General features: G+C 33.7%; 1 protein-coding gene across 1 annotated transcript in view; it reads left to right on the top strand.

The window, feature by feature from the left end:
• LOC150098399 (epidermal growth factor-like protein 8) overlaps positions 1 to 13,499 on the top strand; it is a 112,559-nt gene that overhangs the window by 87,265 nt on the left and 11,795 nt on the right. Inside the window, exons 3-7 of the mRNA XM_090405023.1 lie at positions 3,031 to 3,162; positions 3,311 to 3,429; positions 5,943 to 6,038; positions 6,203 to 6,325; positions 9,868 to 9,950. Of these exons, the coding sequence (XP_090261149.1) occupies positions 3,031 to 3,162; positions 3,311 to 3,429; positions 5,943 to 6,038; positions 6,203 to 6,325; positions 9,868 to 9,950 (553 nt within the window). The remainder of the gene's footprint in view (positions 1 to 3,030; positions 3,163 to 3,310; positions 3,430 to 5,942; positions 6,039 to 6,202; positions 6,326 to 9,867; positions 9,951 to 13,499) is intronic.

The following is a 13,499-nucleotide window of genomic DNA, read 5'->3' as shown; positions in this document are numbered from 1 at the left end:
TAAACAACAGTGGAACTGCGCGACGGACAGTGCCGCATTAGGCTAATAGCTCGCCTCTCACTATGATGTGCATATGCTTGCGCGCGTAGCAATATGGCACTGTGGTAAACACAGTGCTGCTAGCTTCCTTCGCCCTCCTAAGTGCTACAAGATGGATTTTTATTATTTTTTATACAAAATAAGAGAATTGTATAGGATTGTTGATGATAAAATTAAATATTACAAACAAATATAAATAAATTAATAAATATATTTATATATCGAGAAAAATTGGGGGTGCTGCAGTTTCGAAGTGCCTACACGAGTCGCCCCTGCTCGATTGTCAACTTGTTTGATTTTTCTAAACAAACAAAAACAGTTATATGAATTGTATCTTTGAAAAGTTGAGTGATTTGCAAAATTACTTCTTGAAGCTATATGAACCAGCGTATTTAATTTCTGATGGCAAAACGTTTTTAATCGAACTGATAAATCGTTTAATAAATCTTACAGTAAAGCTTTAAAATTGTCACAGAATAATAATTTCCTTTATTTTTGCTTATGTATTTTGACGGAAAGCTTTTTCATGTTAGGGAGAGATTTACTTTAATTTTAATGAGAGAATTATTATTTCCGCCCCTTCTTTTTCTCTCTCCATTGTTAAATTGTGTCTAATGAGAGCTACATAATTCCCAGTGGGCGTATTCTAGATAGTAATTAAGGCTGACATTAGAGTTTTCAATCTCAGCAAAGAACAAGGTCGGCTACTAGAGCAGGCGTTTCTAAGCTTATATAATTGTTTAAACAGGCTCCTCTAGAGAAAAAAAAAGCATTGGTTCTATCAGTGTATATACACTGATCCACGAAGAACCAGAATTCGCTAGGAGTATAAAAACCAAGCAAACCAATACCATGAGAAGACTGAAAAACTATTGGGAAACGTATGGAAGAACATGTGAGTAGAATAGATACCAGACTCGGAAAATCCTACGCCCGCTACTGTGAGACAGGAAGAAAAATATTACCTCCTAGTCATGTTAAACCACTGTTATCGAAAATTTAAATTCCAAATAACCTTCTTGATTGTCACAGTAAAATTCAATTACTTTACAATCACGAGCATGCAACCCCAATGCCAATATGCGTAGAGCTGTTTATCAACCGGAATCCTAATATCTTATTAACTAATGAAATTTAGGTACCGCTTTCTATGTATTATTATTATTTATTTATTCACATAATTCATACACAGTCAAAACAAGATATCATTTAAACAACATACGTCCATGGAATCCTAGGACTCATTGTAGGAAGGCATTCTATTCCAGTACAACTCACCTTCTCCCTTACATAATTCTCCAACTACACGACACTGCTACCATCAATACACAGCGCCATCTAATACCACAACATGTATTTTTTATGAATTGCGTAGTTTTTTTCAACTTCAAGTATTTTATACAGGTATTCAACAGGTCCGGGGAAAAAATTCAGTCAACCTAATGCAAACCTTGGAACAACTTACAAATAAATAAAAAATAACATAAATAATAAATAAATAAAATAAGCAAATATCAATGATAGCAAAGGCACAATAAATAAATTTTATATTAGCGCATGATTTGTCTGTCGAACTATATGGAGTGATTCCATTCTAGCTTTCAAACAATGCACCATTTTTAAATTTGTTTAATAATAATAATAAATGAATAAATAAAATATTTACAGCGTCGACCTTAATCTGATTGGACTGATTTGGCCCAATCAGGGTCGAGAAGCAAACTATTTAAAAATTGCTAAACTTTAGTAAAAATTTGCTGAACATTTACTTATAAGTTTTATTATTTTTTAAAATTTTAATTAATAAATATATTATTTAAATTTTAATATTGTTAATAGCATATATTCTCGAGTCCTAATTATTTTAAAATATTTTAAAATATTTAAAATATTTTAATTACTTATAAAAATGACTCCAATTGGGGTTTCGCATCTGCTATACGGCTGAGACTGTACGATTTCCAACTAATTTGATCAGTTCTTGTATCCAAATCCCATTTGTGAGTATCCCTGATAGGGACCACGACTCTGTTGAACCTATTACAGGCTATGTTAGTCAAATGAAGAGAGCAGTTCTTATTGGTCTTCTTCTTCCACGCGTTATTCCCGCTTTCCATGCAGGGTCCGCGTGTTACTTTAGATGCGACTTCTTGTTAGTACTACTCCCAACCGACCCGTCGCTTGGTCTTCCGCTGGGGGGAGCATATTTTTGACTGTAGAGGCGTACGTTCACGGGTGGTTTGCCTGTTTGCGGGATGAAAAACGCCAGATAAACTGGCGGAAAAAACCCTACTGACCGCGCCCAAGACCGGCTAACTTGGCTATGCCTGAGGAAGATTCTCAAATTCCCCACGTCTACAACGGGAATCGAACCTGGGACACTCCTTCCCCAAGCATATGGTTGCGAAGCGCAAAGCCACTAGGCTAACCACGCGGTAGAGCAGTTCTTACTGGTAATTTATGTTTTTCCCGCCCCTCCTGTTTTCACGAATAAGCTTCCCTCGTAGATACATGCTTTCGTATACATAAGAATGAAATGCGTGATTCTGCAAATCTAAAAAGAAGAAGAAAGGTAATTTTCTTCTCTTGATTTCTTTCACTAAAATTTAGTTTATTATCTACTTGACGATTATTAATTTATTGGAATATGACGCCTGAAAAATAGTGAATTATTTTGTACATATTATTTTGTATTTCCAATCTTTCTTCTTTTTTTTTATTTTTTATTTGCGACTGCGCATTTCATCAATTTCACCTTAAAGAATTTTTTTACTTCATGTTTACAGGCGTCTGCTTTAGTTATTCTTGCTCGTTTGACAATTTGCTTATATTTCAAAAGTAATAAATAAAATTAACATTATTCCCTTCCGTTTTTTGTTCCAAATAAAAGTTTAACTGTGCTTCAAGTTCACATAATTATGTCAAACGTTGTAAAGTATACCAAACATCTTAAAATACATTCGGTTTAATCGAGTTATTATTTTCTTGCAGACGACACGTATGCACCCAGACTCAGGTATCCACCAGACCAGTACGACAACAAGAAAGCTATACCCGTCCTGTGTACAAAACTTACAGCCATCCATGCGAACAGGAAAAAGAGAAGATTTGTAGTTCTGCCAGGTGAGTTCCTCGCACACTACATAGTCTTGAAATTCCACAGCACGTACAAGTTAAGAGGCAGGTGCCTTTTGTACTGTAGAGAATATTTTTAACCACCAGTTGTTTGTCTTAATTCGTTTGTCATTTTTTTTTTTTTTCTTCTTCTTAGGGTGGTGTACGAAGTGGCTTACAGAACGACTTACAAAACGTCTACGACAAATGAAACGATACACGTCTGCTGTAAGGGATGGGCTCAGTCTTCCCCTACTGCGAGAAACTGTAACCAAGGTAGGTTGGGTGGATTCAGGAATACGTAATAACTGCATATGTTCTGAATACAAACAAGCTCTTGCAAAAGTTAAAAGAAAGTAAAAATACGCCGCAATCTAACCCCGTACAATGACTGACATAAACAGTTGGATTTTTAAGTTACATTACTAATTTATGGAGTATTAGCTGTCAACTTAAAAAACCCTAATAAACAAATGCTAAGTAACTACCAGTTACTTAGCATGTAATTTTACTTTTCGTTTTAAATTCATGTATTAAACAAAATTCAGAAAAATAGCAGAAATATTTATTGTCGCTATTTTTCTAATAAGCGTAGCTTTTACTTCATCATCTACGCTGAAATTGATATTCAATTTATGGCGATACCTGTTACAATATACCCTCGCTCCCTGTATTTGAGTCTGCGGCAGGGATAATAAATCATCTAACGTTCCCAATCCTAACTAGTATTATTTTAAATAGCATAAATTCTACGATGGATTTTTCTGAATCAAAAACTCACTAACTTGGGAAAAGCGTAGAAAAATATTTAAAATTTTATTTTTAAATGTAATAAATAAACTTAAAAATCAAATTAATACATTCAATTTTTAAATCTATTTAATTTTGATATAACTTATTATTATTATTTTTTTCTTGTTTAGATTTTGTGTTAACTTGTTTCATATAAACACCGTTTGATAACCCGTCATATTTTTCTGGCATTAAATAAATGCCGAAAAAAAAAATCTTCTCTGTGAGTATGAAACTCAAAACCAGTACGTAGTGAAAGCATGCTATTATTATTTCTTTTACATAAGATTACTGTCATTGAGCGCATCACCACAAGAGGCTGCACACTGTCAGAGGAATCACACTGCATGTGCCCGCTAGATCGAGATTAATTTCATCGGGCGTGTCAACTGAATGTTATAGTTTTACCGGATGTTGTCTGTAATTTATAGGATTTTTCTCTCTAATTATTATTATGAAATTAGATGTTGTCCTACTCCAGCGACTTACACAGCCAGACTGACGTGTGTGTGATTAGCTAAACTATCTTGAGTGATTGTAGTAAATCAATTTCTTTTTCGGCTATGAAACAATTTGGGATGTTATATCCCTTAACTTAAATAATTTCACGTCGCCGAATTGAAGCCTTTGGCTCTTCATATAATTAGTCATTTCTTTTTATTTTGCAACAAGATTAGAGTAGAGAAGCAAAACTGTCTTAAATTATCATTATAAGAACAAATGGGCTCCTTTCGTAGACAATTTGATGGATGTTCGATTCACCAGTCGATATTCTTTTATACAGAATACTTGCTGAATTCGTCAGTCTGTTTTGTGGAAGATAAGAACGCTGGGTTGATAATTGGCAGAGAGACTGTATATTAATTGCAGAAATTATAAAGTCATACATAAGTTAGAACATATTTGTAATGAGACGGGGAAAAAATAAGACTCAACGGGAAAATAAGTTGGCTGACAAATTCATTAAAACGGAATAGTCAGCTATGTCTGCAGAAAATCACAATTAAAACTGTTGTTAATGAAAAACATTTCTGAATTTACCACAGAAATTCCCGATAGTTGAATCGGGAATTTCTACCATCATTTCTCGAAGTGTTCTATATCTGAAAAAGTGGGGTTTGAGGGAATAAAAACTCCACCACCGTATATGAAACCGGCTAACTCACCTTTAGTCTAAAAGACCCGATAAAGTTCTTCACGTCATGCGAATCGAGCCCAGAACTTTCGGACCAAAGAGTTTCGTCTGTACCGACTTAACCACGGAGGCTCTTTTGAATCGGTCTTTCAATGTTTAAAATTTCACAGTTTTTCAAAAGAAAATCTTTCGAACATATTGCAGTGCTGCTGACACCGATAGAACCAATTTTGTGTTATGCTTGGTCAACATCATGATAGACAGTACTCTAATAATCGTAGATACGAGTAGTTGTCTGTTACTGTCGCAATAAAAGATATTCACGGGTTGAATACACTACCTGAAAATTTCAAGTTTATTGCTTTTACGCAGTCCAATCCGTTGAAGCTTTTGGGATGTAGGATTAACAGTGTTAATTGAATTCACGCAAATAATATAAGTGGATTCATACGCAGAATCTCAGTAATTGAAAGCTGAATTGTTCACTTTTATTATCGGCTAGCGTCTTACTTTCTGGTATGATTCTCATGTTGAAGTGTTGGGTTCATTCATTGTCGAATCATAATTTTTTTTTTTTTTCATGATCGTCTGGATTCATTTTTATACTCGTTTTAGAACCAAGTATGAATATAGGTTTATTATTCCATTTATTTCCCACATGCAGCTTCATCAGCATTTTGGTTGATTGGTGTCAAAACTTAAAGCTATTTATATTACTTTTGGAGAAACATTTGGAAACAGTCCTCCCGCAATGGGCCTCTTGAATCCACGTAGGTCCGATAATAGTACAATTAAAGATTTAAAATATTGCTTCTATTAAAGAAATTTTTCCTGTGCTAATTATATTCAATTACTTTTATAGCTATTTGCACGGAAGAATGCAAAAATGGAGGAAAATGCAAAAAACCGGATCGCTGTTCTTGTCCCCGTAGCTGGACTGGTCGCCTTTGTGAGGAAGGTGATTATTATTATTATTATTATTTTAACCTAGTGATTTTGATCTAAAATTGATTATTATAATTTTCTTTCAACAGATAACAGAACTTTTTTCCATCTTTATTTAGTTTCGTATCTGAATAGCCTCGTTAATTTTTGATTATTTTGATTATTTATTTCTTATAGATGTAGATGAGTGCACTACCGGGAGGTCCAAATGTGAACACAAATGTATCAATACGCACGGTAGTTACAGATGTGAATGTCATGAAGGCTTCACTCTAAAGAAAAACAAGAGGGGATGCAAATGTATGTTTCGGAAATGTCTTCTGCTACTCTATGATTAAATAAAAAGATTTCTTGTTTTAAATGGTATATTATGATGCACGCAATTGTTTTAAAGGAATAAATGTACGTTTTAATTAAAAGTTTCAAAATATTTTTGTTTTAAAATTTTTAATGATATATTTTGAAATTTTCATCATCATCGTGCATATCAAGGATTTAGGCCTAGCGTGGCCTGTTCCGTCCTTAGAAGTCATCGTTAAATCATTTAAGAGGACGTCCTGGTTTTCTTTTTCCTAATGGCTTGTACTTTAAGGCTTGTTTTGGCAATCTTTCTATTTTCATTCTTTGAACGATATAAACATAAATGGAGTTCCATCCATTTATGTTTATATTTTTTAATTTTTTCTATTACTGATTCTTGGTTTAATTCTTTCATAATTTCTTCGTTTCTTTTGTGATCAAATAGAGTGTGCTTTGCAGTTTTTCTCATAAACTTCGTTTCTGCTGTTATTAATCTTTTATCTAATATATATATATATATATATATATATATATATATATACAGGGTGTTCGGGATAAATTTGACATATTTATAATTAATTATATTTTTCCGTAAGTTACATGTATTAACACACACTTCTCTTCATTTAAAAGTTTGGACCCTTCTTCATTCATATACAAGATGTCAGAAAGGATGGATAGCTGGAACCCACCTGAATCATGGAAGAGAATAACTTGTATCATGATGATTCGTGCCCGCCATCAAAATAAGGATATTACGACTGCTGCCCAATGCTCCCTGAATACAGTAAAAACAATCAGACATGAACTAGAGACTTGCAATGGTGACTACGAGGATGTAGCAAGAAGAAAGATCCCTGGCAGACGATCTGATTGCGTTCGTACAGCAGAATTCCTCGCAAATCTGCAGGAACAGGTGTTGAAGAACCCTGGCATTGGAATTCGGGCTTTGTTCGTGGAGTTGCTAACTGTAGTCAAGCCCTGGATAACAAGGGTAGCCAATGGTAGGCCGTATGTATGGCAGCAGGATTCGGCCCCTTGCCACACCTCTGGGAAAAGTCAAAAATGGTTGTCTGAAAATTTCTACGACTTCACCAGTCCAAATGTTTGGCCTCCAAACTCCCCAGACCTTAACCCCATGGATTATTTTGTATGGGGCGCAGTTGAAAAAGACACCAATCGCACTTCCAGTAATACAAAAGCCCAGTTAATGGATAAAATTAAAGCAGTTTTTGCGGCCCTTCCCAGGGAGACTGTAGCATCAGCTTGTTCGAGGTTCCGAAGCAGAATTGAAGCTGTGATCGATGCTAATGGTGGTTATTTTGAGTAAATCTTGTTGATAGTATTGTAATTAACTCTGCCTGTAATGTTTTTTTTGTCAATTCATTAAATTTAATAGATACAAAGAAGATTTTCTTTTTCCTTACGAAACTGTCAAATTTATCCCGAACACCCTGTATATATATATATATATATATATATATATATTAGATAAAAGTTAAAATAAATAAAAGTTAAAGTTAAAAAAGAATAAAGTTAAAAGAAACATATTATTTAACTTATTAAAAGAAAGACAAATACCAAATAATATCTTAAAAGCTATCACAAGTATATATGAAAATAATCAAATACAAATAAGATTAAATCACGAGCTATCATAAACGAGAGAGATAAACCAAGGGGATGTCCCCTCTCAGCAACTCTTTTTTAATATCTACTTAAATGAAATAATAATAAAATGGAATAAAAATTTACATCAAGGAATTAAACTTTCTCCTACAGTAAACTTAAACACTCTCCTCTTTGCCGACGACCAAATAATAATTACAAATTCTGAAGATAAACTACAGAAAGCTATTTTAGATCTAAATGAGATATCCAAAGATTATGGTATGATAATATCAACAGAAAATCAAAAACTATGGCCTTTAAAGGACAAGATCCAGCAAGAACTAAAATAGTAATAGATAACAAGATCTTAGAACAGGTGAATTCATTTAACTACCTAGGATGTACGATCACATATGAAAAAGACATAAACGTAAAAATTGCAAAATATTTAAAAATAACAGGTGTAATTAACTCAATATTTAAACCAAACCTAGTTCAAAAACAAACCAGACTAAAAGTATACAATACATTAGCCCTACCAGTCTTAATGTATGGAAGCGAAATCTGGACAATAAAACAAAAAGACAAACAAAGATTAATAACAGCAGAAATGAAGTTTATGAGAAAAACTGCAAAGTACACTCTATTTGATCACAAAAGAAACGAAGAAATTATGAAAGAATTAAACCAAGAACCAGTAATAGAAAAAATTAAAAAATATAAACATAAATGGATGGAACACGTTCAAAGAATGAAAACAGAAAGATTACCAAAACAAGCCTTAAAATACAAGCCATTAGGAAAAAGAAAACCAGGACGTCCTCTTAAACGATTCAAAGATGACTTCTAAGGCCGGAACAGGGCCATGCTAGGCCTAAATCTTTGATATGCATGATGATGATGACAATCCTATACAATTCTCTTATTTTGTATAAAAAATAATAATAAAAATCCATCTTGTAGCACTTAGGAAAGCGAAGGACGCTAGTAGCACCGTGTTTACCACAGTGTCATATTGCTAGTATTTGCTAAGCACGCAAGCATATGCACGTCATATTGAGATACGATCTATTAGCGTAATGCGGCACTGTCCGTCGCTGAGTTCCACTATTTATATTATTTTATTTTATATTTTTATAAGAATATATTTTATTTTTAAGTTGTTTATATGCAGTTTGCGCCAGAAGTAGAGAGTTTGTAATGCTTATCGTGTTTACTCCTTCTCTTTAAATATTTGGACATTACAATTAAAGACATAACATTTGTTAGTTTTTATTTTAGAACATTATTGGGGTTATGATAATGGATTTTATTTTCAAGTAATTTTGAATTCTACTAAACTGTATAATTTTATCGATGATAAACAATATTTTTAATGAAACAAAACAAGAAGAATATATTTTTTTAAGTAAATTTGAATTATACCAAACTGCATAATTTTATCGATAATAAACAATATTTTTTCATGTTTACTTTTTTTTTTAAAGTTTTACTATCTTGATATTTTATCCAAACACGCATACACTGTACTTACAGTGTGTATGTATATTTCGAAAAAGTTGCAGCATCTCTACGATTTCAAGCCACGAGCCGCCACTGATTCTAAGTATGCTTAAAACCAAATACTCAAAAAGAAAATCTTTTTCAACCAAAGAAAATATATTATCTCATCCATACCACCAGGAGGCATCATGTCGATTCTCTGAATGCAATACGAAACGAAAGTATACTGTGATATTTTCGTTTCGTTTGGTTTAAAATATACATACTGTTTTAAAAAGTATTGTGTTCATTCGTATTATTTTGATCTAAAAAACAGGCAAACTGGCTGTAGAATACAAGTAATTAACAGAAATAATTTTTATTAAGTATGTTACACAGATTTGTCATGCTTCCGGGTTGTTCTAATTAGTAATGTTTCCTTGCAATAGTGAACTTGAAGAGTTTTCCGGAATATAATGAGGTTATCAAACGATATGATGAATTGGAAGCCAAAGTGAAGAAGCTTGAAAAGGTAGGATTGGTGAGATAGAACAAGATTATTATTATTATTAATTCAGCAATTAATATTATTTATACGGGAGGAAAAGATTCTTAACGGGTTTGTTTTTTATTTATTTTCTTGTACTTACGATTCCTTTTTTTTTTCATCATAAAAAGTTAAAGGATTTGTCTACTCTTGTGAACATTCACAAGAAGCTGTTATATGGATTTTTTTTTTTTTTTTTAAATTAAAACTCCTTCCTCAGAGAGGTACTTTCATTTTAGTGAAGAGAAGGTAAACATTACAGGATTTTATATTTGGATGACAATCCTTTATCAGTTCAGACACTGTTTTGACGGTTGTTTGGATTCTGGTGTGTAAAGGTGAATCCAAGTCTCATCCATAGTAATAAATCGACGCACAAAACCAGTTTTATTCTTGTTAAAACGTTCCAAGCACTGTTTAGAGATATTCATGCGCGTGCGTTTTTGATCTGCTGTGAGTAAGCGCGGCACCCATCTTGCGCAAGCTTTTTAATTTGCAATTCTTCATGCAAAATATATCCTACACGTTCTTTTGAAATGCCTATAGTCTCAGCAGTTTAACCAACTTTGACTCGCCGGTCATCCAATACCATATCGTGCACTTCATGAACGATTTCTTGTGTTGTTACAACAAATCATTTAGAAATGTTTTAGACGTCCTTCACGTGGATCATCTTCGAGGCTGGTACGGCCACGTTTAAACTCGACAGCCCATTTCTTAATTGTCGAAAACGAAGGAGAAGAGTGCCCATAACATGGCACTCTTATCTAGTATGCTTTGAGAATGCACGAAACCTCGTGAAAGAAGAAGATCTACCGATCTTCTTCTTTCATCTACAATAGTGAAAGAAGAAGATCTACCGATTTCCAGAAAGTTTGGGTTAGGAATGAAAAGGCGTACAGGATTTATTTATTATTTATTCATAATATCAGCAGTAATAAGCAATGGCAAATCATGTCGTCTAGTCATAATTTGGTGTAAAGTTGATATACCTGTTTTTTAAAAGTTTACTTAGAACATATGATAAATTAGCTTTATATTTTGATTTATTATCCAACATTTTCAAGAAGAAAGCTGCCCGAGTAGTTCGGCTGGGAAGTCATTCATTTACTGCCTTGAGATCAGTTAGAAACCATCGATTTTTATAAAAATCTGCTCTCTTGATGAGGTTGTATAGGCGCCTTGAGATTATTATTATTACAACATGATCCCTCCAAGGACTTATAAACATCTATTTTTTAATTAATATCTTCTCGTTAATGAAATTATAAATAAGTATGAAATTATGGAAACGATCCGATACAGTACATAAAAGATGAATTTCACAACATCCTAGTTAACGATATGATTCACTAACATCGCAGCTGAACCTAGAAATGATATGGCTGGTGTACTGCGGTTTCTTTTATGGTCAGTTGCAACATATATACTTTTATACACATTTCACATCGTTTTCCTAATTTCTGCGGTAAATAAAAAAAGGTCCGATTGGAAATAGAATTTAGATGGGCCCAACCAATTTGTCCATAGATCCAGAGCTGAGAAATAACGTATGAAAAGACATATGGAAGGGCTATTAAAATCTCTTGAAATGTTTAGATACAATCAGTAAACTTTTTCATTTACTTCTTCGAATTTGCATTCAAGTTCATCTCATTCACACATAAAATTGTGTTTTAGTATTTTTACTTGAGAAACTCACACTGTCGCTCTTGAAAATTTTGGGGTATTTGATCGGATCTATTGCAGACGTTTCTCCAGAAAACTTACGTTATAACGTTATAATCTGCCTTTTACCGTCTACAATTGTGTCGCCAACTTCCGTTCTGGATGATCACTGCTTGCCATGATAGTGGCGTGTTCTGCTTAGATTTCTCCATCCAAGTACTTCAGAATTCTATACTCTCACCCACCCTCTTCCTGCTGTCCATAACTGCTCCTTTCTAACTGATCTCAAATCCTATCCATAGCTTTGCTAATGACAGAACACTCAATTCCTGTTTATTTGAACATTGTATTTCACAATCACTGGAAGTTTAAACATGTTTTAACAAATTTTTCTGTAGGAAAACAATAACCCCTTGTGAACTTAGGCCTACGAAAACATAGTCCTGTTTTATTTCTTACAAGAAAAGATTTTACTTCGCTTCACCGTTATGATACCATCCAGATTTCCATACATGATTAGTTGCTCTTCTTAGGCTGACTTTCATCGCGTTAGCATTTTCTGGAACAAACAGATCTCGGCCATAACTTCTCCATTTTCATCTTTCTTTTAAAAAAACTAAAATAAAATTTAAAAAAAAACCTAGGTATACTTTTCCACTGAAAATTATTTCTCACAGTTTTTCCCGTTGCAAATCCAAAATCCGTCCAATTTGGGAACACTGCTCATACATTTAGGTTTTTGGTATACATCACTAAAATGTTTGATGCGATCTAGAAAAAGACAATCCGATTAGTTGTTGACCTCTCTTTTACAAATTCATTCTCATATAGACACTGCATCTACTTTGTCTCTTCTATAGCTATTTCCAAAGACATTGTTCTGCTGAACTGTCCTCCATCATTCCTTTACTTTTTTTCAAAGACTGCAAGAATGAGCAGCTACTGGTCATCATTTAGTGTTCAGTTTGCAACCTGCCGAATCAACTTCTCTTGCTTCATTCCATCTATCCTGTACTTTAGAACAGCATCCCCAAGACTACAGTTATTCGAGAAACACGCTAGTGTAGATTTCTTCTTTCATCTTGTCCACAAACACGATCAATGTGATATACATGTTGTAATAGGTTTCACGGTATAATAAGAACACAGATGATTAAGAAAATAACTCTTTATTAACTTAAAGCTAATATTTCGCTGGTATTATATCCAATGACATTGCTCTCACTGCTGAACTTTCTCACCTACGTCAAACCTTCTTAATCAATGGTTATAATCCCCACAAAATAGATAACATACTAAATGCTCCCCATAAATCCCCTCTATCTACCACAGAAGACTACAACAAAACCATCACCATCCCATACATTAAAGGCACATCTGAAAAGATATCTAGGGTGCTTAACAAATACCAACTACGCACAGTATTTAAACCTTATATAAAATTAGCAACTCTCATCCGTTCACCTAAGGAGAAATGCACTCCTTTATCACATCCAGGTGTCTATGAAGTGCCCTGTTCTTGCCATCAAACCTACTACGGACAGACAGGAAGAAATGTGGACATCCGCCTCAGTGAACACAAAAAATATATCCGACACTTTCGCTATGGTAAGTCGGGTCTGGCAGACCATGCTTTGGATACCCCTGCACACAGGATCAATTGGAAAGAAACAAAAGTAATGCACAGAAGCTTCTACAAGTCAGAGAGGTTGTTCCTAGAATCAACAGAAGCCTTAAAACATACTCCAAACCTTAACAAGTATGGCTGCATAAATCTACCAAAGATTTGGGAGACAGTCATCCTAAGACCAAATTAATATATTTTAATTTATATTTTTTCAATTTGAATTTTTTTGACTACTATTT

This window comes from Typopeltis vanoorti, chromosome 15 (genome assembly GCF_054136105.1).
Source record: "Typopeltis vanoorti isolate ZY-2024b chromosome 15, IOZ_Tvanoo_1.0, whole genome shotgun sequence".
Taxonomy (NCBI): domain Eukaryota; kingdom Metazoa; phylum Arthropoda; class Arachnida; order Uropygi; family Thelyphonidae; genus Typopeltis; species Typopeltis vanoorti.
This window is presented reverse-complemented; position numbering and strand designations above follow the sequence as displayed.